At 36.0% G+C, this 27,330-nt stretch overlaps 2 protein-coding genes across 2 annotated transcripts; one reads left to right on the top strand and one right to left on the bottom strand.

Annotated features, from left to right (window-relative positions):
* Positions 1 to 433: 433 nt before the first annotated feature.
* On the top strand, positions 434 to 9,281 carry Xdh1 (xanthine dehydrogenase 1). Its single transcript, NM_001043860.1, is given in 10 exon segments — positions 434 to 613; positions 2,004 to 2,158; positions 2,554 to 4,723; positions 5,204 to 5,512; positions 5,589 to 5,926; positions 6,086 to 6,817; positions 6,820 to 6,829; positions 6,831 to 6,890; positions 8,130 to 8,297; positions 9,145 to 9,281. Coding segments are annotated over 10 exon segments (4,068 nt in total). The 5' UTR covers positions 434 to 538; the 3' UTR covers positions 9,196 to 9,281.
* A 3,362-nt stretch (positions 9,282 to 12,643) lies between these two features.
* Positions 12,644 to 26,508, bottom strand: Ser (Bm8 interacting protein; the record flags this gene model as incomplete). The annotated part of the gene is given in 14 exon segments (NM_001190840.1): positions 12,644 to 12,799; positions 13,787 to 13,902; positions 15,582 to 15,755; positions 16,820 to 16,964; positions 17,720 to 17,928; positions 18,713 to 18,814; positions 19,438 to 19,586; positions 20,322 to 20,453; positions 20,882 to 21,078; positions 21,385 to 21,676; positions 22,123 to 22,322; positions 23,552 to 24,970; positions 25,289 to 26,245; positions 26,329 to 26,508. Coding segments are annotated over 14 exon segments (4,233 nt in total). The 3' UTR covers positions 12,644 to 12,755.
* Positions 26,509 to 27,330: the final 822 nt, after the last annotated feature.

Here is a 27,330-nt window from a genome sequence, read left to right as displayed (position 1 = left end):
GGAACCCTTCACATAAAAACCGAACCGGAATTTTATTTTTATACACGTATTTAATTTTTTACAAGTATAGTTTCTTTGGGTTTATGGTTCGTGAAGGATAATGTTTCCTTGTTCAGAGTGATTTAGATTCTTATGGCGACAGCAAATTTTCGAGGTAAACATTCCTTGGATACTCAGCTTAGAAAAGGGTCAGTTAGAATTAATATTGATCAATAGGTAAAATTAATAATTATAAGGAAGTATTTATTGTACATATTGGGGTATGCAGATTTATGTATTTTAGAAATATTAGTATACTAACAAAAAATAAAGGCAAATTGTTGAATAAATACGTTGCTATGTGAAGCAGATAACAAGTGATTTAAAATTATCGTTCTGTATACGGCAATATACCTAATAGCGGGCGGTGAGGCAGTGACCAAATCATTGACTCTTTTGAGTTCGTTTAGTTCCCTCCCCAGTCTTGTCTTATTTGTGACGGAAGTAAGACGCAGATTATATTCTACTGTTTAATGCATTTTTCTATCGTTTGTGAAACATGGGATTATTGAATGCCGAGGAAGATCCGAATAAAATATGCACCGAACTTGTTTTCTACGTAAATGGTAAAAAGGTAAGCGGTTTTTTTTACTTTATAAATCAATTTGTGCTGAGCAAAATTGAGTTGAAACTCGCTAGTGTATGTATGTTTTTATCTTTAATTAAATTTTAGAAATAAACATCTACAATTAACATTTCATTTCATTCAGTTACATAGCTACGAGCATAAATGCACAAAAGAAATAAATTATTATGTTTGTTACTGTTTAACCTTGATAGTTATGAATAATATTTTCCAGGTTATACGACATAGATGTCGTGCAATTAGCTTCTCTGTTAAATTATCAGAAGAAAAGAGTCTTTTCGATTTCTCTGTGTGCGTCCGATCTTTACTTATTGCTATAAAATCCAGTGTGATGAGTAGGAAGCCCTTGGTATTTTTTTACATTTGAAAACCTGTTATTTTAAATTAATGTTTCGTTATTGCTGCCGAAGACGGACTTGATAGATTCATCTGATAGTGAGGGTCTAGCGTTCTCTTGGACAAAACATCCCACTTTTACACTTTTTTAAGGAAATTAAAAATCGTGTTTCAACCCGAAGTTTCTGTATTAATACAGTTTACATCATAATACATTAAAAAACGTCATTAATGGGCGTTAGTTTTAGAGCAGTGACTGGCAATATTTTTGTAGCATATCAATTACCGTATTGAGATTTTAAGTAAACGCCATTTCTTCGTAACTCTCTAACAGTATCTTTCATAGCGTTTTATAAGCTTTTCACGAGTATAGTATATGAATAAGAGAACATAAAGAGAACAGAACAAGCAGCATATTAAATCGGACAATTGTTGTTAAACACTTCTTTGACTAGGTACATCATTGCGAGCAAGTGGCACCGGCCCTATCTGATCAGGTCGTGAGCTCGTCCGCCTATCTAAGCTATTAAAAAAGTAATTTTTTTCCTATAAACAGAAAAAAGTCACGATTAATTCACATTTATTTCTTTAAATGTTATAAATATTCAAAGACAGTACACGAAAAATTGCATCATAAAACTTTGTTTTTAAGTTTACTTCAATAATATTATTTATCAGAAAACAGGGTCGTCGGTTGATTGATAGGTCTATGATAATATTGACCCGTCGAGCGTACATAAGTCATTACGACGTTTATTTACACAACGTCCCTACTGAAGGATACGGAGTAGATTTACTTAAAATACATCTAACTGAGGAGAAATTAATTTAGTATTGTTTTAACCTACTAATATAATTTCTTGCTGAGTTTGATCTTAACTTGGATTTCATTAACCATTGGATCCGTTAGTTGCGTTATAAAACATTTCTACAAGTTTCGTTAGGTGTGGCGTAATTCTTGATTGCCTTGAATCACCCTGGAGACAAATTAATTGATGTAAATAATTCGCTTCGAAGAAATCAATAGCTATTTCGATTTCAGGTTATAGAATCTAGTCCTGATCCAGAATGGACATTATTATGGTATTTGCGAAAGAAACTTCGACTGACGGGCACAAAATTAGGTTGTGCGGAAGGTGGATGTGGTGCTTGCACTGTTATGGTCTCCAAATATAACCGACAAGAAAATAAAATTATGTATCCTTTACTTTTCGTAGCTTTATTAAATAATCTACATAGATAATGATTACCATATCATAAAAATTTCTAAATATAAAATATTTTTCTATTTATCTGCACTTACATTTCTTTTAGAAAAAATCTATTTTTTTATTGCCCTACAGGCAGACGAGCATACGGCCCACCTGATGGTGAGTGGTTACTGTCGCGCATGGACGTCAGCAATGCCAGGGGCAGAGCCAAGCCGCTGCCTACCGTTTATTACTCTCCACAAGCCTCGTTTGAAGAAGGCAGGACGTGTCATAGCACTCGGGAAATTCTTTTGTTATCATATTTATTTGTACATGCTTTTAACATTGTTTTAATAGGCCTACATAAAATATATGCTATATACTTTCTTAACATTTTACCAGTCATCTGGCAGTAAATGCTTGTCTCGCACCATTATGTGCTATGCACGGTTTGGCTGTGACCACAGTTGAAGGTATCGGATCAACCAAAACTAAGCTGCATCCAGTTCAAGAAAGAATAGCCAAAGCCCACGGATCACAGTGCGGTTTCTGTACGCCTGGAATCGTAATGTCCATGTATACTTTACTGAGAAGCTGTAAAAATATTCAATATTCTGATTTGGAGGTCGCGTTTCAAGGTAATTTATGTAGGTGTACAGGTTATCGCGCCATAATAGAGGGCTACAAAACGTTTATCGAAGATTGGGAGACTCAACGAATTGTCAAGAATGGACCACAGAACGGAACTTGTGCGATGGGGAAAGACTGTTGCAAAAATAAATCGGATAGCTGTGAAGAAGCAGATAGTGAATCACAATATATTTTTGACAAGTCGTCGTTCTTACCGTACGATTCCAGTCAAGAACCAATTTTTCCACCGGAATTGAAATTATCTTCAATATACGATAGTCAGTACGTAATATATCGTGGAAAACAAACAACGTGGTATCGGCCAACTAACATAGAAACAGTTTTATCGTTGAAAGATAAGTTCCCGAATGCAAAAGTGGTAGTGGGAAATAGTGAAGTTGGTGTTGAAGTTAAATTCAAACGTTGTGTTTATCCAATAATAATAATGCCTAATTGCGTTCCCGAATTGAATACTATTACTGAAAATGAGCATGGTTTAACGGTTGGAGCTTCAGTAACACTCAATGACATCGAAAAAACTTTTAGAGAGTATATAAAGAAACTACCACCATACAAAACTAGAGTCTTAACTGCTATAGTAGAAATGTTGAATTGGTTTGCTGGAAAACAAATCAGAAATGTTGCTGCCATTGGCGGGAATGTAATGACGGGCAGTCCAATATCTGATTTGAATCCGATTTTAATGTCTCTCAAGGTGAAACTTAATCTTCTCAGTCAAGAAAACGGCCATCGTACCGTGCTAATGGATGAAACTTTTTTCACTGGGTATAGAAAGAATGTCGTCAAATCAAATGAAATATTACTTTCAATAGAGATACCGTTTTCAACCAAATTTCAATACCTGAAGGCTATTAAGCAAGCGAAAAGAAGAGAGGACGATATATCCATAGTAACTTCAGCTGTTAATGTTGAATTCGAAGAGAACACAAATGTTATAAAATATATAAATTTGGCATTCGGGGGAATGGCTCCCGTAACAAAGATTGCAACAAACACTGGAAATGTGTTAAAAGGGCTTAAATGGAATGAAAACATGTTAGAAAAAGCGTATTCGTTACTGATAGATGAACTGCCATTAGATCCATCGGCACCAGGTGGAAATATACAATTTCGGCGTGCATTGACTATGAGTTTGTTTTTAAAGTCGTATTTGGCTATTGGAAAAGCAATGTCAACTGATTATTTTTACGGAGATCTTATTGAATCGTACTACGGTAGCGGTGCAGATAGTTTTCACGGAAATGTGCCGAAAAGTTCTCAATACTTTGAATTGGTCGGAGAAAAACAGCTTAAAAGTGATGCTGTTGGAAGGCCGATACAGCATATGTCAGCATACAAGCAAGCTACAGGCGAAGCAATATATTGCGATGATATGCCCATTGCAGAAGGTGAGCTATATTTAGCATTTGTTTTGAGTTCAAAAGCTCATGCAAAATTAATATCAGTAGATGCAAAAAAAGCGCTAGCCGAACCTGGTGTTATAGCATTTTATTCAGCAAAAGACTTAACAAAAGAACAAAATAGCATTGGCCCCATATTTCACGATGAAGAATTGTTTGCAAGAGATAAAGTGTTGAGTCAAGGTCAAACTATTGGCGTTATAGTAGCTGTGGATCAAGCGACTGCACAAGCTGCTGCAAGAATGGTTAAAGTTGAATACGAGGAGATACAGCCAATTATCGTTACTATAGAAGACGCTATAAAATATAACTCATTTTATCCACAATTCCCTAAAACAATAAAACGGGGAAATGTAAAAGCCGTGTTTGACGATAAAAATAATATTATAATAGAAGGACAGTGTCGTATGGGAGGTCAAGAACATTTTTATTTGGAGACTCATGCTGCGTTTGCTATTCCAAAGAAAGAAGACGACGAGCTAGAAATATTTTGTTCCAGCCAACATCCCTCAGAGATCGCAGTGAGTTAAATAATATGGAATTTTTTTATTAAAATTTTATACCGGATGTTAGAAGACCGCTTCCGAAAACAAAAACAGACGATAGTACTAATGACACCTTTGCTGATGGGACGGAATAAAAATCGACCCTGTTTAAAAATAAAACATATTTTTATTAATAGCATAAGCATATTTATTATTTATTACGCTCCATCATGTTAGTACAGCTAAATTAAACTATAGTTTGATAAAAATACATTACTTAAAAAAAACCAGCAATGAAACACAAAATCAAAAATAGCTGATCCTCGGATCAACGAACGCACGGGCGTGGCGCGGCGCAGACTCGCGCGATCACACGAATACTTATTTACAACACTTGTCTAAATAATTACATTATGAAAGGTGTCATTAGTACTATCGTCTGTCTTCGTTTTCGGAAGCGGTTTTCTAACACCCAGTATGATAGAGAATATCTGTAACAGTATTATGTTTTTCTAGAAACTGGTTAGTCACATCCTGCACGTACCGATGAATAGAATAGTGGCGAGAGTGAAACGTATGGGTGGTGGTTTTGGTGGAAAAGAGTCACGGGGTATGTTAGTGGCATTACCGGTTGCATTAGCTGCTCATAAACTCAACAGGCCCGTGCGGTGCATGCTCGATAGAGACGAAGATATGCAGATGACGGGCACTAGACATCCATTCCTGATAAAGTATAAAGCAGCGGCAACTAAAGAAGGAAAAATTGTTGGAGCTGTTGTCAATATTTATAACAACGGAGGCTATTCCACTGATCTGTCAGGTCCAGTAAGTACAAAATGAATTTTAAATTTAGTTGATTAATTTGTAATTGTATTGTACTGATGTCTGCAATTTCTTTTAGGTTGTCGAACGAGCAATGTTCCATTTTGAAAATGCTTATTACATCCCAAATTGTGAAGTGACCGGATATGTCTGTAGAACTAATTTACCCTCAAATACGGCTTTTCGAGGCTTCGGAGGTCCCCAAGGAATGTTTGGTGCCGAAAATATGGTTAGAGAGATAGCTCATCGACTGGGAAAATCTCCCGAGGAAATAAGCAGACTAAACTTGTATCGAGAAAATAATACTACACATTATGGACAAGTTCTGACATATTGTACGTTACAAAGATGTTGGGACGAATGTGTACAAAACTGTAATTTAGCAGAAAGAAAATTAAAAATTAAAGAATTCAACAAGTATGTAGTAAAAATCTAATAATATTATACTGAGCTGGTCATAAAATTATGCTTCAAAATAATTATTTCATCAAAATTTAAGTAAAGCTAAGCTTTAGTTACCATGAACGCGAATCTATTGGTATATTATTATTATTTATTAATGTAATTTTCTTACAGACAACATAGATGGAGAAAACGTGGTATTTCGATAATACCAACAAAATTCGGTATCGCTTTTACGGAGAAACTTTTAAACCAAGCTGGTGCATTGGTATTAGTTTATGTTGATGGTTCAGTACTTCTATCACACGGTGGTACTGAGATGGGACAGGGCTTACATACAAAGATGATACAAGTAGCTACTCGGGCTCTTGGTATAGACGTTTCTAAAATTCACATCAGCGAAACAAGTACAGATAAAGTCCCTAATACTTCGGCAACAGCGGCTAGTGCCGGCTCAGATTTGAACGGTATGGCAGTACTAGAGGCTTGCGAGAAAATAATGAAGCGCCTAAAACCGTATATAGATAAGAATCCGGACGGGAAATGGGAAAATTGGGTATCAGCTGCCTATGTCGACCGTGTTAGCTTATCCGCTACCGGCTTCCACGCTACACCGGATATAGGATTCGATTTCAAGACCACTTCGGGAAAACCGTTTAACTATTTCACATACGGTGTTGCTTGCACGGAAGTAGAAATTGATTGTCTTAGCGGTGACCACCAAGTCCTTAGAACGGATATTGTAATGGACCTCGGTGAGAGTATCAATCCAGCGATAGATATTGGCCAGATTGAAGGCGGTTTCATACAAGGCTACGGTTTGTTTACCATAGAAGAATTAATTTATTCACCCACCGGAACTTTATATTCGCGAGGGCCGGGTGCTTACAAAATTCCTGGATTTGGCGATATTCCTCTAGAATTCAACGTTTCATTGTTAAAGGGTGCACCTAACCCTCGAGCAGTATATTCTTCTAAGGTAAGATTTTCAGTTCATAACTCTAGTACTAAAATGAAAAGAACATGTCATATTACAATATTGCGAGAAAACGAGGGCTTCAATATTTATCTAGCATGATTTGCTCGTTGTTCGACTTTAATCTTTTAAAGTAAAAAACAATACACTGATAAGGATAATATATTGTGATAATATTTTTACAACGTGTTGGCGTCCATGATACTATGACAAGGCCTCATGCGGTGCAGTAAATTGCATTTAGTCCGTAGAAAATAAGTTGTTAAAATTAAACAATAAATATAAACAGATCTGAGGAGATTATTTTCGAAATGTAATTAATGTGTCTCTCATATGCATAAATAAATATTTTTATCTAACATCTCCTATGCTCATATACACTTAGAACATGAATTTAGCTTGACCGACTAGCAAAGTACAATTTTGATACTCTCATCCTTAAACTAGTACTAACTACACCATTAAAGATTCACAATAAGTTAAGATTAGATTTAGTTAGTAAAGTCCTATAATTTATAAGCAGAGTTAGCGTTTATTGGACATCGAAAACTATAGGCGAAAGAACGGTAACTGCTTCTGATTAAAAAGTAATAATATGTGTAATAACCTTGTCAATAGTATTCTTTACAATAAATCTAATAAGCTCAAACTCGATAAGTTTACTAGTAGACATTCAAGTTCCATTGCCCACATTCTAGGTTCATCAGCAGACCAGCTCCATTGTACCACCAGAAGTGCACATAATTAGATAAAGATTTGATTGTTATTCATCATATTATTTCCGATTTCATACATACATACAGGTGAAGTTATAATTACGATTTGGGATTTATAATGAACGTTTTAATACGTTTTATAAAACACTTTCACGCTCACTCCTAAGCCATGTTACTTTCACTATAACTCACACTTTTATTTCACTTCTGATCGGTTGTATCGCATAATGTTAAACTTCCACACCACTGGCTGTCATTCACGTTTATATGCATCACATGCAACCTGTACAGAAAGCACTAGAACCTTCTCGAACTTTCCCATAAGCGTACATGACCTAGTCTTTATCGAACCTCATTCGCACTGCGATTTATTTAGTTGATGCTTTAAGTACTTCTGTAATGTTTCGGAGTATTACTATTGCGTTTAAACAAATAATAAATTCGACTATTTTTATGAGAAGATACTTTTCGACAAAGATTTTCGAGACAGTATTTACAAACTAAAACCTCAAATAAATGTTTTCAGGCCGTAGGAGAACCTCCGCTGTTCTTGGCTTCTTCAGCTTATTTTGCGATACATGAAGCCATTAAAGCTGCAAGAGCAGATGCCGGAGTACCGCTCGAGTTCGACATGGAGGCACCAGCAACATCTGCTCGAATTCGAATGGCATGTGAGGACCATATAACGAAGAAAGTGAGTTTTAGGCACTAAAAACATTTTATATTTTTACTTTATTGCGTTATTTGGATAGACGGCTCACAGTCCTCCTGGTGATAACTAGCTACCGGAGCACATAGGCATCAGAAACATGTATTCTGCCTCCCACTCTGAGATATACAATTGCTTAGATGGGTGAACGAGCTCACGGCCCACCCGGTGTTAAGTGGTTACCGGTTACAACGTAAATGCCGTCACCCACCTTGAGATAAGAGTTGTAAAGTCTCAGTATAGTTACAACGGCTGCCCCACGCTTCAAACTGAAACACATTACTGCTTCACGGCAGAAATAGTCAGGGTGGTGGTACCTACCCGTGCGGACTCACAAGAGGTCCTACCAGTAAAATAGACAGGATGGTGGTATCTGGCGATGTGGGCTACTCTGCCACCGGTAGCCTATTTGCATGATGAGCTTAGTTGCCAACTACTTGTAGATTTTGAAAGAGGTAGAAAGTGAGTGTTGCGGCTAATGGTCATTTTAGGGGGTAGTTATTCAAACCGTGCTGTATATGGGATCCTAACCCTAATGCGATAACGAAAATTATTCATGTATTGAGGTGGACCAAGGGTTTGACATAAAATATCTCTGAAGTCTAGTCACTCAGTTCTTCAAACATTTCTAATTTAAAAATCTAAAAAGGTATTTCGAATTCGTAATACAAAAATAACCCAAAAAAATCAAACAAACATAATTCTTTGAACGATAATAGCAAAATAAACCATAAAAATTCTTATATTAATATTCTAAGTCAACGGTTTAACCATAACATTAACCAGTTGAACAAATATTATTTACTCACAATAAAAATTGTTTTTATTTCAGCTTGATAAACCAGATCCAAATAGCTTTGTGCCGTGGAATGTTGTCCCTTAACAAAAGATTGAAAAATTCACTACCTACTCATTCGTATACTATTTGTAAGCTATATTGAAATATATTAAATAGATAATATGTAACGATCTTTTGTTTTATTTACGGGTGCAAAAAAAATCAGCACACCTGATTTTATCGATATATGAATAAGTGTATCTTTCCAAAAGTCGCTTCCCCGGGGGTGTGCGTCGTCGTATGGGAGCGATTCAGTGATTCCAGGGGTGACACTAAACCACAAAAGTCGATTTTTTTTACACTCCCTATGCTAATAGCCTTGATATTTCAGTTTCTCCTTGACGAGTAGGCTAGTTCACGGGCTCAACCTGAGAGGATTTGTTAACACTAGCCCTAGAAAGAGCAATGATTTGCAGAATCTAGCACCGGATCGGAATCGCGACCCACTGAGAAGATCCGGCGAGAAACTCAGTGGGCTGGGTCTTTGGGTTAGTTTGCTCGTCGTGATCGGCGTGTTCGACGAGGACGGTGATCAAGGCTTGATGGGCCTAAAAGCACCCGAGAGTGGATCCGGGGGATCCGACAAGACATGTTTCGGGCGACGGCGGCTTTGCGTTTCTCCGTCACATTGGTCGGATATGTAGTTAGCGGTGGCCACGATAAGAGGATTATTGTGTCCCGTCGCTTCATCGAAGTAGCGTTTTGATGCTATCTAAAGATACTCACGTATCGGTTCTAAACTTATATCGTAATGAAGGTCGAAATCATGTACCACGGTGCTCCAACGGCTATTCCGCAGAAACGGGATTGGAAGACCTTGCTTCAGATGTTCTGACAAAAAATCCGAAGTGGCACCGATAGTAATTTTATTGCTCAATTTCAATACACCATAATATAGCCATTTCAACAACCCACCAATCTTCAAATTTTCTATGAGCTCCGTAAAATACCTGATAGACAAGTAATAAGTTTTTTTTTACCTTTTTTTTTCCAAGCCTTAACCGGAGTAAGTTGCATCTAATGCAGTTTTATTATTCACTTGCCTCACTCGAGGTTATCGCTAGATAAACTAAAGAGGACGCATGTTGTATGATGTCATTTGAAGCCAAATTAAGAGATGAGCTAACTTTGTATCAAACACGTATGAGTTTACTCATATGTGACATCAGGCGTTGTGATTGGTGTTTTACTTGAAGAAATGTTAGAATAATTCTTTATTTTAGTGATTTCAGTATTATAGGAAATTAGTAATGCCATGATTGTTTTAATCTCATTAAGATATCTTAAGATTGCTTTTTGGACTGTATGTATTTACGCAAAGTAAAACCATTGTTTCACGAATTTACAGTCAACGGTTGCTGCAAAATTTAAATATCTCATATGCTCATGAAGAGGACAGTTCAATATTTAGTTTTGAATTTAAATTCCTAGTGGAAATATTATCTTACAAAATTAAAATAGTGTTCGTGATTAATTAAAAAAAAAGAGGCAAATTTCATTATTTTTATTTAAAATCATAACTAATCATAACAACTATTTATATTACGAACTAAAATAACAAGAACCATTGCAAAACTTTTCCTATTAATGACCCTGACGTCGCGAAACATTAATTAATGAAATAGTATAAATTGTTAAGTGGCAATAAATAATTCATAAATATATTGAAATTAAGAGATAGGTGTAGAAAGGTATTGAAAGCTTTGAAGCGTGATCTATTTCTAATATTAAATAATTAAGAGTAATTTAGATAGGATATGAATATTAAAAATAAAAACCGCGAAGTGTGAGGCGTAAATTATGTTAATTTTATTGCAAATAATTGTTTGCGACGATAAAGTCACCAACTTTTTACAATCGCACCGCCCGCCACTAGAGCAGAGTTTCCACGTACTACCTGGGAATACTGCGTTTATCCATAGGGGATCCATGGAGTTAATTTTCGACACGTATAGTTCAGTGTGCTTAGTGCGAGTTTTTTTAACGTTCTCGAAAGCGTAAAAGTTAGCTCATATTTGTATGGAATGGTATCGTTTGCGTACGTTTGCCGCTAGGGGCGCTGTTCCAACTGCATACAAAATTGGGTTAACTTTTACACTATCGAGAACTTTAAAAAACTCGCATAAACACACAGATCCGGCATGAATTTCTCTCCACAATATTCCCCAAAAAGCGAGAACATGTCCTTGTTCCGCCGACATTTGGGGAGAGTATTCAGTGTTGGCAACGGTTTGGCTTTGCCATTGACATTGGTAACGTCAATGAACAACAGTGATCACTCACCCGCATGGTACGCACATCCTCGAAACCAATAAAATTGTTACCATTCAAATATTGTTAAGTAAATAATGGCCTGCTATATTATATCAAATTACATCTATCGTAAAAATAGTACAGTTTTTAATACAGTCTGTTTGGAAGTTAAGCAGTTTTTTTTTTTAATTATTTTCTATTATATCTACAAAGAATATTAAAACACACATCGTCTACGTTTTTCCCATGATATAAAATATACAGAGGATAGATAAATAGAATCATGTCACTAAGCCTATATATGATAAATCAAACTACATATTTATAAAAATTTGAAGTTTTCTAAAATGAGTGATCGTCTCACTCATAATGCGTTATTGGATCTCTTGTGGCCCTGATATAAAATGACTCTCGAAATAAATTCATATTGAAAATAAATAAGACCATATTGTAAATGACAAACACTCTTCGGACGTATTTTTATAACGGGTTTATATAACTCCGATAACCCATTATGAATAAGATGATTGAGCCTAAAAAAATACTATTTATAAATTGTTTAACATAATAGCATTGTTATGTACAGAAGTAAATAATTTAATGAATTACACATACATATTATTCACAATTTTAATTTTAATTTTTGTTATTGTTTATTTATTTTTATGAGTTGTTTGTTTCTACAATGTTGTTTTGTAGAATAAATTAAATGCAAAATAACTTTCCGTTTCAAATGGTGTTAAGACCTTTTGGAATTAAGCGTCAACATCTACATACGCTTGTTCATACCGTTATCAGAAGTACTCTCAAATATAATTTAAATGATTCTGAAACATTAGCCATCTCAGTGAAGAAGCTGTGTAGAGTCGACGAATAAGAAATGCTTAATAACTACAGTAAGTAGCACAGACACAAATAAGAACAAATAAATTATATTTACAGACTAAATTTCTTGATTGTTTTTCTGACGGTACACGCAATTTCTGATTCGTAACGCAGATCCAAAAGTCTTTTTTTGATAACATTTGAACTGGATATTTGGTTACCCATTAGGAACAATTTCAATTTGCAGTACATTAATTACTTTTTATAATATAATACAGAAATGCATAAACTTGTGAATAGTTTTGGGAATTTTTTTTTACTTTTATTGAAGCAAATCTCTAATATTTTTACTGAACCACTTCAATGTTTAAATTTTTATCAAAACCTTTAGTAGTGATTAACAGAAACGAATGTAAATTTTTGTTGTTGTTTATTTCCAGTTTCTTACATAGCGCACCTTTCTTTCTAAGTACTAAAAAACATTTAGATCTCGGTGTTGTTATTGTATGAATACTTTAATAAGTATTTTATTTATCAGATTCCGAGGAACAACCTGAGCCAGAGCTGGGACCTGAAAAGAGTCGACATCAAAATAATTAATTGCTTGACTTACATAAACCAAATTACATATTATTATAATTGAAAAATCAACACATTAGTCCAGTGATGAGCTTATTGCATTATATTTTTATAAATCAATTTAAAAAAAAACGACATTGTATTTTTTATTGGTGGCAGGACCTCTTGCGAGTCCGCACGAGTATGTACCACCGCTCTGCCTATTTCTGCCGTGAAGAAGTAATGTGTTTCGGTTTGAAGAGTGAGGGAGCTCACAGCCACCTGGTGTTAAGTGTTTACCGGAGGCCATAGACATTTACAACGTAAATGCCGCCACCCACCGTGAGATATGTGTTCTAAGGTATCAGTATAGTTACAACGGCTGCCCCACCAGGTCGACCGAAGAAGACATGGATGGAGTGTGCGAATGACGATATGAGAGAAAGAGGAGTCAGTGTTGAGATGACTGCTGATAGAGGAGAATGGAATAGAAAAATTCGCTGTGCCGACCTCACCTAGTGGGATAAGGTGAAAAGGAGAAAGAAGGACAAAAAGAAGAATTAAAAATATCGCCAAGAATATCTATCTTTTTAATACGTTTTTATTAGCTTCAAACGTATGTAAAGGAATCTTTGAACATGATTTTGACCCACTTCAAAACGTCGGATTAACTCGAAATTTGGTATACTTATTAAGGACAGATGACAATTCAATGTATAAAAAAAATTTTGAAAAAATTGAAATTCAATTAAAAAATGGAAAATAAATACTTAATAGTTTAAAAAAACTAACAAAATATCGCTTTTGAAGAAAAATCCGACTAAAAAAGAGAAAATAAATGTTAATAAATTTGAATTAAGAATAGTGTAAGAAATCATGATTTTATTAAAATTTATTTTCTATTTTTTAGTTGAATTTTTCTAAGAAAGCGTATTTCGTTAGTTTTTTTAAACTATTATTTTTTTATTTACGGTTCTAGAGTAGAGTTTGTGGAGTTTACCTGAATGCCTCTGGTATCTGCTCCGTCGCCGCGTGCTCCTTGATGGACTGTCCGAAGGGTATTCGGATTCTGTTTCGGGCGCGTTACGAGACCTTGATCCACAACTACCTTCGTATCTGCAGTCAATCGTTCTATTTTTGAACATGTTCAATTCTGTTAACTCTATCATTTATGTTTCATGGGTATATAATTAATTACATGGGTAAAGTAGCAATATTATCATTATATATTTGTATATTTATAGCTGGCACGCTCAACCTACAAAAAGTGGATGACTTTATCTATCTAGGCGATAATATCTGCAGCAACGGGTCTTGTGAGGGTGACGTCAGACGACCCATAAGCATATCAATGAGCGTCATGTCTCAGCACCATAGAACATGGAGAAATAGGAAAATATCTTTTAAAACCAAAATGAGGCTTGTACGAACTCTGGTGTTCTCAATCCTTCTCTATGGTGCTGAGACGTGGACTCTGAAATCAGCTGATCGCCACCGCATTGATGCCTTTGCGATGTAGTGCTGGAGGAAGATGTTACGATTCCCATGGACAGCATATCAGACTAACGTATCCATATTAAAACAGCTCAATATCTAACCCAGGCTCTTTACCATCTACCTCAAGAGGATATTTGCAATCTTCGGCCACATTGCCAGAAAGAGTGGTGACAATCTTGAAAAGTTAATGGTAACTGGCAAGATTGCAGGCACAAGATCTCGTGGCCGCTATCCAGTGCACTGGTCCGACCAAATCGTCACCACTTTGAATACCGCAGTACCGCAGTCTACAGTCTACGATGCTATACACACCGCCGAGAACAGAGGAAGATGGCGAAACATCACTCAGAGAAGGATGATGAGTGGAGATGGTCACGACCCTCAGACATGAGGAATCCGACGCAGGGAGGAGGATATATTTATAAAAATATTCTTTTTTAACCGATAAGTACACCGAGGCCAATTTCTTTACTGAAATGATTCTTGTCGACTGATGATTGCCGGGAACAGATCGCTCTTAGCGATAAGACCGCCCATTGTAGTTTTGGATTTAATGTTTTGCATTTGTTTTTTTTCTCTACCTAATCGTTGGTAGCCTAAAAGGCTATTGATTCCAAGTTCGCGCGGACGGGTAGGTGAACTCACGGGCCTGATTTGAGAGAATTGCTAACACTAGCCCTAGCAAGAGCTTCGCTAAATCTACTACCGGATCGGAATCGCGACCTACTATGACGAGCCGGCGAGAAACTCAGTGGGTTGTGTCTATGGGCTAGTTTGCATGTCGAACCTTCGTCAGAGTCGACGAGTTCGACAAGGACGTTAACCGGTGCTTGAAGAGCCTAAAATCACCGAGAGTAGATCCGGGGGATCCGACGAGACATATTTTGGGCGACGGCGGCTTTGCTTCGTCCCATCGCGTCGCCTGGCACGGATATGTAGTTAGCGGTGGCCACGATAAGAGGGTTATCGTGCCGCGCTGCTTTTTCAAAGTAGCGTTCCGACGCGTCTCTGAGATATTTACGTATCGGTTCTTTGCATTTGTGTTTTTGTTTTGGTATACAATAAAGGATACTCTAACGTCTATTCGAATCATTATCGTTTCCGGTCGATTATTAGCCGAGTACAAATATACATAATAATATGAATATGAATACCATGAATAATATGAATAACTATCAAACAACATGAATGACTATCAAACAACATAAACAGATTACTAATATAAATTCAGACGTTTGTCTTAGACTATAGCTATACTATAGCTTGGTTCATACGGATTATTCGTATTAATAACATACCTATCTCTGGAACGTCGTCTGCTGGGTCTGGGCGAGTAGGGCGACCGGCGAGGCGGCGGCGAGTAGCGGCTGTCGGGCGAGTACCGCACCGTCTCCGGCGAGTAGCGGCTCTCGGGCGAGTACCGCCTCTGCGGCGAGTACCGCGAGTCCGGCGAGTAGCGTCGATCCCCGTACCTGACAACAAATCGTTTATCTATACTAATATATAGATCTACAGTGGTTTTTACGGATGTTCCGTTATAACTACTGAACCATGCATCCGATTGACTCGAAACTTGGTATCCATGTACAAAATACTTATATGAGTGTTGGACTCCTTAATAATAATGACAATAAATAGGTAATAATGTTAATTTTAAATGCCCAGCGAAGCGGGCGAGTACGGCTAGTTTTTAATAATATTAATAATAATAATAACTTGGAACAAATCACACACGCTCATCCGGCCCCAATTTAGGCTTCCCTGTGTTATGGGTACCAAAGACTGCAATACATATATACTTACAATAATATACTTAGACAAAGAGCAAAGAGACCTGTTCATCACACGAATGTTTGTTAGATGTGGGGTCGAATCCACGACTCTCAGTGCAATAGTTACGGGCGCTAACTACTGCACTACCGAGTCAGTGAGTCAGACAAATCATGACAAATAAAAAAATCAGGCAAACATTGTGCGTCACTAAAACGGCTACAATGACTTCCACTGTAGTTTGGCAAATTTTTTTTTTAAAGTTATTTTTTTAATTTTTCAGGTCTTGTTCTTTTTTTAAATGTAGTTGGCATTTGGCGCTTTGGCGATTTTTAAAAATATCGCCTATCCGTTATGACATAGGTAAAGAGGATACCTATATATAATTTTTTTCCTACCTTTGCTGATAGCCTTGAGAAGCTATTTCAGCTTCTCCTTGACGTGTAGGTGAGCTCACGGGGCTCAAACCGGGAGTGTTACTAACACTGGCCCTAGCAAGAGCAATACTTCGCAGAATCTACCACCGGATCGGAAACGCGATCCACTGGGAAGATTCGGCGAGAAACTCGGTGGGCTGTATCTATGGGTTAATTCGTCGAGCCATTCGTCTAGCGACGGGTTCGACGAGGACAGTGACCGGTGCTTGTGGTACCTAAAAGCACCGTTAATGTATCGGGAGGATCCGTAATGACGTAGGGTGACGTCGACTGTTTACCATTCGGTCCACAGGTTCGGGTATGAGAGGGTATCAGTGCAGACTACCCACCTAGGTTGGAGAGGCGAGGGTAGCCTGCCGAGTGGAGGCGGTCTCGGCAGGGGCGGTAACAGCGGCGGCGGTAGGAACGACAAAGGCGGCAGCGGCGGCGGCAGCAACACCGGGTTCTCGCTCATTTCCAGAGGTGACGCTACTTCTGTAAAAAAAAAACACCATTGTCACATGAGGCCTTTGTAATCTACTCTCTAAAAGAACTAACCTAACCTTACCTATTAAATTAATGTAAATTTTGTGGTTAACAGTATTCATAGACATCGAAACTCTGAATGCCATAATCCATCTTGACACAATGAGGTCGAAGCTTCAATCTTTATTTGGTGTTGTAAAACAGTCCGTATAATTATACGCAGAGGCAAGACTTACAACTAATCTTGCTTTCTTGTACTGTTTTTTTTTTCTAGACCTAAGGTCGAGCTGAGGATAGCATTGCTCTCAGTAGATAATCGAAATCAAAATCAAAGTATCCTTTATTCAATTAAGCCTTTACGGATATTTTCAAATAGTCACAAGTTTATCATCAATTTACAATGAGTACAAATTACAATTGTCTTATTTTTTTATTTAAATGTGATTTCAATGAGAAACTCAGTTGTTTCAACCTATGGATAGCTCTAATTAGCACAGTATTGTTTCGTTAACATCACCAAAAAGCGACTTTCAAAAGGCGTCAATAAATAAAAATAATTGCGTTTGTTGTTCTCTGGCTGGCGGGGATCAGCGCTGGCTCGTCAGCCCAAATTTTTTTTTATTTTTTTTGTTTTATTGCCCTTTTAGGCAGACGAGCCACACGGCCCACCTGATGGTGAGTGGTTACCGTCGCCCATGGACTTCAGCAATGCCAGGGTCAGAGCCAAGCCGCTGCCTACCGTAAATATGGTAAGGGGGGGTTACTGTGATGCGGCGAGAGGGCGCCATCGTGCGCGGTGGCGGCGAGCTTGCGGCGCAGCGCGGCGGCGAGGTCCCGCGCGGCGTCGGCGTCGCGGCGGGCGGCGCGCGCCTCCAGCCACGCCGTGTGCGCGCGCGCCTCCACCTCCCCCACCGCCGCGCGCCGCAGCGACTCCTGCTCCGCCAGCTCGCGGCTCAGCGTGTCGCACTTCTCTCTGCGGATGCACCAACATACTCGATAGCGTCAACTCAAATTTGTATGAAGTTGGAATGTTTGCCTACGTATGCCGCTAGGGGCGCTTTTTTTTCGGGCCAGGGGCCGATCCTCCTACGAGATCCCGCACCCCGGGGTGTGGGGTATGTTGGACTTGACGATCTGCAGATGTTGGGATCAGACTACGGGCCCAAGGATATTTTAGGGGCGTTGTTCCAACTAAGCACACAGAACTTGCATGAACTGTTCACTTGTCCAGGAACGATTTCAAATATAAACCGAACAATGTTAATTAATTTTTAACGTTCAACACCTAACTGATTTTCTCTTGTGTAAGAGCTCCTTAATCACGCTTCCTTCATTCACGTTTTCACTATTCTTGGATTAAAAAAATACGACCCAATTATTATATAATCGGTACATCGGTACAGACACATTGATATAAAAGGATTCCAATATATAGGTATCGATCCGAATATCCTTTGTAAACGTGTCGTCAAATGGGACTAATAAAAAAGTAAAATAGACCTTATTACAACTACACCTAAAGTATATAGTCAAAAACTACAAATTTTTTTCTTACTAAATTGTTTTTTTTAATTTGTCACATAGGAACGTATTCCCTATAATTTCATATATGTAAATTACCATTACATATTCAAGGTTTCTGTATTCGCGTCTGAATATCTACCAAACCTATTCCCCGCGAATAAAGAGCGTTCACTGTTATTTATAGATACGCTATACAACAGATACACACATATTAGTAGTGTTGTTGTACTCACTTGAATCTCTGTAGTTCTTGCTGCAGTAGTTCAATTTTCTCAACGGTGCTAGCAGATTCTCCCTGTTTACTCAGCCACAATGATTCCTTAGTACTCAATTCCCTGTAACACATTAAAATGTTAAAAAAAAAAATCATCAATAAAAACTGATTGAGTATTAATTAAAACTATTATATATTATTTTAATTAAATCTACGTCTTGCTAATATTAAAAACGCTGAAATTAATGAAATGAAGTACACATATAGTTTTATGTCTAATTCGCAACAACTGCGTACTGTAGATTTGTGAACTAAAAATTAATAGCTTCAAACCTTAATTATAATATATGTGAACACAAAGCATTTTGTTTTCTAGAAGACGCTTTAGTGATCAGTATTCAGTCAGTAATTAGTAAAATGACTGCAAATGAGTCCTCAGCAGTAGGTAGTGGCTTTGGATGTCCACGAGCGACGGTAACCAACCGTCTGGTGAATCGTCTTGTCTTTATACAATGATTAGCAACCCGCCTTCGCTTCGCTTCGGAAACTGTCATTTATTATTTATTGATTTCTCCACTATTTAATGGATGTTATTATACATATAAACCTCCCTCTTCAATCACTCTATCTATTAAAAAAAACCGCAACAAAGTCCGTTGCATAGTTTTAAAGATTTAAGCATACATAGGGACAGAGAAAGCGACTTTGTTTTATACTATGTAGTGATAATAACAAAATACATACTTGAGTAGTTCGCTCTCCCGATCTTGGAAATACTTTCCTAGAACTTCAAGTCTAGTGACGGCTTCTGTAGCCTGCTGGTTCGTCGCATGTAATGACTCTTGAGTTTTTTTCAGTTCTTGATCGAGACGAACCCGTTCCTTTTGTTCGACCTACGTGTTAATTTAAAATATTTAATTTTATAAGTAAAAAAGAGTTGTGCATCATGTTTTATTCGCAACACCCTGAAGTTATGTATCAATATCTATATTAATAATATATAAATCTACAGTGGTTTTTACGGATGTTCCGTTATAATTACTGAACCATGCATCTGATTGACTTGAAACTTGGTATCCATGTAGAAAATACATGTACTTGATGGATAAGCTAATATTTATATGAGCGTTGGACTCCCTACACCAGTTGCGGGGACGTTAATGATGAGAATCTTTGTGGGGGTGGGAAATAATAACGTTAATTTTAAATGCCCAGCGAGGCGGGCGGGTACAGCTAGTAATATTATAAATTGTTATTTTTTATGATGATGACATACATTGTAAGCACAATGACTTTGATACTAATCGCTCATCTTACAGATATCTTTAGTTCAATTTATAACATTTTTTTATGCATACACAGGTGATCAAGTTCATGACTCAAAATTAAATTGCTATTCTGATAGCATTCTGATGTCTATGGGCTCTAGCATATTATAGACATCACAACGTGAATTTTGTCTCCACCAAGAGATGTGAGGTCTGTATCTCAATTGTATAGTATAACTGCTGTTCTACATTAATAATTAAAACTGGAACTAACCAGGGTGGGGTTACCACCCAGTGTCAGTTTACAAGATGCCTTACAATGCGTAAACTGATAAGCTGTCAAAAAATAACTGGCATTACCTCATACTTGTTGGCTAAATTATTTCTTTCTACTAAAGCTTTGGATAGTTGGGCTTTGATTTCAGCGTGGTCGATAAGTGAAGCCACATCGACGTTCGATGAGGGATCATGTTTCATTTGCCTTAATGCATCCTGTCAACAAGCACGTGTTATTAATATAAGCTATATAACAAAACACGTCCTTTATGAAAAGGTAAATAGAACGAGATTAGAATCCATAAAAAAAAAAGGGTGAAATATTGAGATCGTATACCATAATTAACAAAAATGGAGGAATTAATTAACAAAAAATTAACAAAAATACAAGAGATCAATATGGATTGGATGGAATGCACATTAGAGTACATACATATTGAGTATTTTTGAAATTATTTGATATCAAGGTTTACTTCTTGATCCATTTCAAATTTTCATACTAATTCTAAAAACTGATAGCTATTGAAGGTAAAATGAAAATATTCAATTGGGACTTAAGTTTTGGTACAAAATGCTACCGTATAAAATGTATGATCTACTAAAAGATACCCCATAATACAAAGCAAATGATACAAAATGCTTACCTTTAAAGCATCTATTTCGTGTTGCAGTAGTTCGTTTTTGTTTTTAGTTTCTGATAACTGTTTGTTCAATTGTTCTATTTCTTTGACCTGTTTTTCTGATTCTTTTAACGTAGTTTCAGCCGATACATATTTTAGTTGGAAGTTATCTCGATCTCGACTTACTGTGATCAATTCCTCTTCAAATGCTTGAGCTTTTCCTGAAAACGTAAATTACAATATTTTATATGGATATGACGCCCAAATGCATGGACTACTATGCCATCCTACCTTTTTAATCGGGAAACAATCATGTGCTCCGTTTTGAAGAGTGGTATTTCTGTGTTACAATACTATTTAAGCTTCCACTGAATGTCTCATGGTATTCACGTTGTGATGTCTATGAGCTCTAACAAACTATTACGGGATCGCAAGCTCGTCCAATTTTTACCATAAAACTTTTTTTTATGTAAACTTTCAAAGCATTAATTTTTACATTAAAGTGGTAATACGTAAGGAGGTATTACCATTGATTTCTGCAATTTGCTCCTCTAAGTTAGCTCTTTCAGCCAAAAGCTCACTGAGAGTATTCTCCACTTCGCTGAGAGTGTTCTGAAGCTCCTCGGCAGTATTTTCGGATACTCGCAACAGTTTTTCATTGTCGTCCAGAGAATGACGTAGCCTATCGTTCTGTGCTTTCATTTCATTGATTTCCTCTTTTAGTGATTGCACCATATCGTCCATGCCAAATGAGTTGTCTTCAATCCCTGCTAATTTCGTCTTAGTAGTCGAAAGCTCCTCTTTTAAAATCTCACACTCCTGAATAAAAAAATAAAAAAATTGTACTAACAACTTACTCGATTTGTTCTAGAACTCGCTTATGCATCCAGAGCAGAAATTTCTTCATGGTATTTTCTATCATGCATATCACACTAACTTTTCCTACTAATCCAAGGTCTGTCTTAATTTACGGCTTTATTTCAAAGACCTTATAATTTCTGTAATCAGGATCCAAAATCGTGTCTTTGTTGTGTATTATACCTATACAATATGTTACATACCATATAAGATGTAAACTTAATATTACTCAAAATTTCGCTTTTAAAAATAACAGTAGTTATTTAAAATAGTTTTAGTTTATTTAGAAACAAAAATATAATGAAATTACATGAACATGATAATATGATGTTCAGTTCCTAATTCTTATATTATTTATGTACTATTGCAAAGTCAATATTTGTCTATTTTACATAAAATTCACTGACCTTAGTAGTAAATAACAAATCTCTTTGCAAAGAATTGATTGTTCCAATAAGCCTACCATCCTGTCTCCTTATGTCGATGTAATAATATCCCAATGTGAACAGAAGAACAGAGCTGGCTGTCGTTAGGAGGAATGTTAACAATCGATTTTTATTTGTGTTACTTTGCCCATCACAGTAGTTTTCTGTATAGCAGGCGTCTCCTGGAAAATTTCGTGGATATTATTGAAATTTTTCATAAAGATTTTTATGGCAGATTACTCAAGAGTTAAACTCCTGTATGCAGCTACTACATGTGCATAAAATGTGAAATTTCGATAGTATTTTAAATTATCAGTTAGTAAGTGTTATTGATGAAAAAAGTTGATAAGGCTTATGTGGCAGTACTTCAGTTGAAGAAACACGTCGATAAGTTTGTTATGCATATGTTTCGAAATTTTGATATGATATCTCAAAAAAAGTTCTTGATAATGTTACGCTATTGTACTATTCTGCTTTTTTATTTAAACTATGTTTATATTCTATTGTAATCATATTTTAAAATAATTCATTAGTGAATTAAATTAGAACAAACTAGTTTGTTTAATCTAATGAATTAAATATGCTGACGCTCTGTGATCATCGGTAATTGAATGACAAACAGAAATTTATTGAAACTACTCGTGTGACACTTTTTATACTTTGATGAAGTTTCATCAAAATGTTGTAGTGAGCAGTTGTAATTAGCAGAATGTATATAGTTCAGCCAGAGGATTTGGGATGATAATAGTCTGTAATCAAGGTGTGCAAACTTCTCGTCTCATGATACTGTTCTTGTGTTCTCATTTTTTTTGGGATTGCAATATCTGTATTTCTTTATTTTTGCACGTAAATACATCTTTTCCACTCCTCGAATTCTATCTAGAATTTTTGTTGCAGGACATGTTTTGAATCTGTATGGATTAAATATCACTTATTTCTCGTATGTGGAGTTACAACCCATTCCCAGTATTTTGATAACACATAGTTTTTCTTGTGAAAGTCACTTGTGAATGTGTGTAAGAAATGAGAAATTGTTGCCTGCCTGTATGATTTGAATTTCAGCATAGTAGCACTGCATGATTCAAGTATGCTGGATCAGTTAGTTGCCTTTCGGCCACTGATGTTTCAAAGCTTATAAATTTATAGTAATCTGGACTATTATATTTACCAACCACTACATAACATAATACTTTGAAAGAGATAATTTTGAAATAACAGTACTTTAATTTCAAAGTTATTTTTATGAGACAGTAATTGGCTAACTTGGGAATCTAGGACTTTAGCAAAAGCAAGATAATTAGAACTATTTAGTTCTATTTACAATTTGAGAAATGCTTATTATTAAAGTGATTATTCATGTATTATTCACTCATTAAATTGTTCAAGTAGCTTTTAATAAAGTTGAACTCACCTGCAGATGTGAAGAGTACTCGAGTTTCTTCATCTATTCCCATCACTGAATAATAACTATGTATTAAGTATTTTATAAAAGAAAATTCTTCAGCATTGTCAGTCTTTGGTTCATCATAGATGCTATCTTCAGTATTATCTGAAATGTCTTGATCATCAGATGATGAGGTCCACATACCAGCTAATGTGTCAAAAATGGAAGCAAACCATCCTTTAGTGGTTTCTTCAGGAAATACCTGGTATTCATCACTAGTTGGTAAATTTGACTCTGCTGTGTTACCATATTCAATATCTACAGGAGTTTCCGTGTAGTAGGAGTGTTTATCACCAACTTCCTGGTTACTTTGCAATTCCTGATTAATGTTTGTGTTCTCATCCATGCCTGAAAATGGTTCTTTTGAACCTTCAGTTGTTGTTTGTATATTTAATTCTGTTGTTAATGGTTGCTCTTCATTTATGGAAATATCGGGTATTGCAGATGTGGATGGATTAAATAGAAGTGGTGACGTTTCTGTAGTGGGATTTTCAAAATGATCTTGTTGATAATTCTCAGTTATGGGATTCAAATATGGAGGAGGTGGTGTTCTTAATTGTTCTGCCACATCAACAAATACATTTTCTTGATTGGGAGCTCTGTCTACATAGGGAGGTATTGATTCCAGTTGTTGTTCCTTTAAGTTCGCATTATGAACAATATTGTTAACATTTTCAACAACTGGAGGTATTTCAGTCATGGCATTATTTGTTTCAAAATATCTTTGTGTTTCAGCTGGATGGGGTGGTGTTCGTATATTTTCGTTTTGATTGTTTAAGACATATTCAGGACTGTGAGATCTATCTACTGAGGGTACCTCCCTTGATTCCAATTGTATTTCCTTCAAATTTATGTTAGGAATTATGTTGTTAGGATTTTCAACAATTGGAGGCATTCCTGTATTGGGGTTATTTATTTCGATATTTCTCTCTGTTACACTAAGAGTAGATGGTATTCCTGTTTCATAGTTTACAACATTATCAGAATTGGGTGATCTATTTACAATGGGCAAAGTTCGTTCGGATTCTATCTCTGTCTTAGTACTAATTGTTTCTGTCAGCCTATTTATTTCACTTTGAGTATTGTCATATAAAATATTAGAAGGGTTTTCCATAAAAGGTGTACTTTTTTCAAAATGATTTTTATTTAATTTTTCGTTTGGGTGATTTTGTTGGTCTAAGAAATTATTTTGTTCTCTGTTTGTCTCTAATGGGAGCTCTGGGTTTTTTTGAACTTGTTCCCCATTTATATTTGGAATATTATTATATAGATTGTTCTGTTGTTGTGTATTTTCTACAGTACTATCTGCTACTGCTTGTTTTGCATGTTTATCACGATCTTCATTTCTATTCATGTTTGAAGGCACTGAAACATTTTGTTCACTTTCTGGGACTTCATCGTTTAGCATTTGATGAATAGTGCCTTCCGTATTAGGGATATTTCCTTCACTGCCACTTCTTGACGAAGATTGAGAGATGGAAATTTGAGGCTCATTATAAACTTCTTTATTGTGAATGTTAGGACTGCTATTTTCTATAATAGGTAAATCATTAACATGCTGCTCATGCCCTTTTTGATTATTATTATACACATTGTTCTGTTGTTGTGTATTTTCTACAGTACTATCTGCTACTGCTTGTTTTGCATGTTTATCACTATCTTCATTTCTATTCATGTTTGAAGGCACTGAAACATTTTGTTCACTTTCTGGGACTTCATCGTTTAGCATTTGATGAATAATGCCTTCTGTATTAGGGATATTTCCTTCACTGCCACTTCTTGATGAAGATTGAGAGATGGAAATTTGAGGCTCATTATAAACTTCTTTATTGTGAACGTTAGGACTACTATTTTCTATAATAGGTAAATCATTAACATGCTGCTCATGCCCTTTTTGAACTGACTTCTCATTCAAAATGTTGTGATCATGAAAATTCTCTTCATTGAATTTTTGTATTGGAACTGTTGTCAATGTTTCACTTGTTTTCTGTAATTCTGCTTCATTCAAATTTACTTGTTTATAGTAGTTCTGATCTTTTGTTTCTGGATTATGAACATTGACATCCTTATGAACATTTAAATGTTGATTTGGTACATTTTCAAATCGAACATTTGTTTCAATTGTATTTTTTTTCTGAATATTCTCTTGTGCTTCTTGAACATTTGGTATTTTTTGTTGAGGAAAATTAGGAGTATCTAAGAGCCTTTTGTTGACTTCTCTAATGTTTTCAAAATCAACATTTTTTGGGTTAATATTGTCAACTGGTTTAATTGTACCTAAATTTTCATTAATTTCATTTGGTAAACTTGATGCAGGTTGTGGTGCTGTATTGATATCTTTGACTGTTGCTTCCGTAGTGTACAGTGTGGTACCCTCGACCACTTCATGGGGTTGTTTAACTTTATCAGGTTGAAAGGAAATTTTTGGTATCAATGACTCTGTTGGCACTACAAATTTTGGATTTTTTTCAAATACTTTTTGTTCCCTTAAAAATTTTGAGTTCACAAAGCCAGCTTTACCTTCAATACTTGCAAACCATAGCTCAGGGTTTGTTCCAGCTGACTTCATAAACACCAGAGCTTCAGCATTATTACGATAGGATATGTGGTCAGGATCCGCACTTGAGTAAGTTATCAAAGTTTTGGCTCTTGAAAGTGGCTCTAAAACGGTCAATTAATGTATTAATAATATTAAAATGCATGCAGAATATACGAATTTCAAGTTGTCATCAAAAATCACTTACTGCTGCATGTTTCATCTAAACAATAAACTTTATCAGGCACTCTACCATATGATGGAGCTATAAATATTAAAACTAAAATAAATTTTATTACAGTCATTTTCTCATTATTCTAATAAATTCATTTAACATTAAATTACAAAACGTTAGGCCACATCATCTGTCAATCTGTTAAAAATTAATGTATAATCTGTGTGTGTGTTTTTTTATTAGGGATTTTATGACCTGGTAACTAAGACTTTTAGGTCAAATCTTAATTTAATTCTAATGAAAACTTTTGTATATGAAAAATGATTTTATGAAATGAAATTAAGTCGATTAATATGAAACATGGCATGGAATGAAATTAAATGAAATTGAAATAAAATGCAATGAACACGAAATGTAATGAAATGAAATGAGATTATATGGGATGAAAGATAATTTTAGTAAAATGGTGGTCATTTACTGAGACTTTTTCACTGTACTTTTTGGAGGATCCCGAGAAGTTACGTTCAGCGGCTTTGTTTCATTTTCCAACATTTGTGCACTTTCACAAATATTAAACAGTTAATAAACCACCGTTATTACACATTTAAACCCGAAGAAACACTAAATACACAAAATAAAACAAATCACACAACTTTACTCTTCGCGTTCCCGCCAAAAGTCAAAATCTGTGTGTTTGTGTGTTTTAGGGATTTTATGACCTGGTAACTAACGTAACGTCTGATGGTCACTGGGAAAGTAGAAGGAAAACGTCCTAGAGGCCGGAGCCCCAAACGTTGGTCCGACCAGATCTCCGAGCAAACCAGCGGACCACTCAGCGCTGCACTACACCAGGCAACTGACCGGAACCGATGGAGGCTGACAGTCGACAAGCTAAAACGGAGTCACGATCCTCAGCAATGAGGGAGCGATGGAGAAGAAGAAGAAGAACTAAGACCTATAAGTCATGTCTTATTTTAATTTATATTCATAATTTTTATGAAAAATTATAATGTTGATGTGACTTCGGCAGTGCAC

The sequence above is a fragment of the Bombyx mori genome, chromosome 12, assembly GCF_030269925.1.
Source record: "Bombyx mori chromosome 12, ASM3026992v2".
Classification (NCBI taxonomy): Eukaryota; Metazoa; Arthropoda; class Insecta; order Lepidoptera; family Bombycidae; genus Bombyx; species Bombyx mori.
This window is presented reverse-complemented; position numbering and strand designations above follow the sequence as displayed.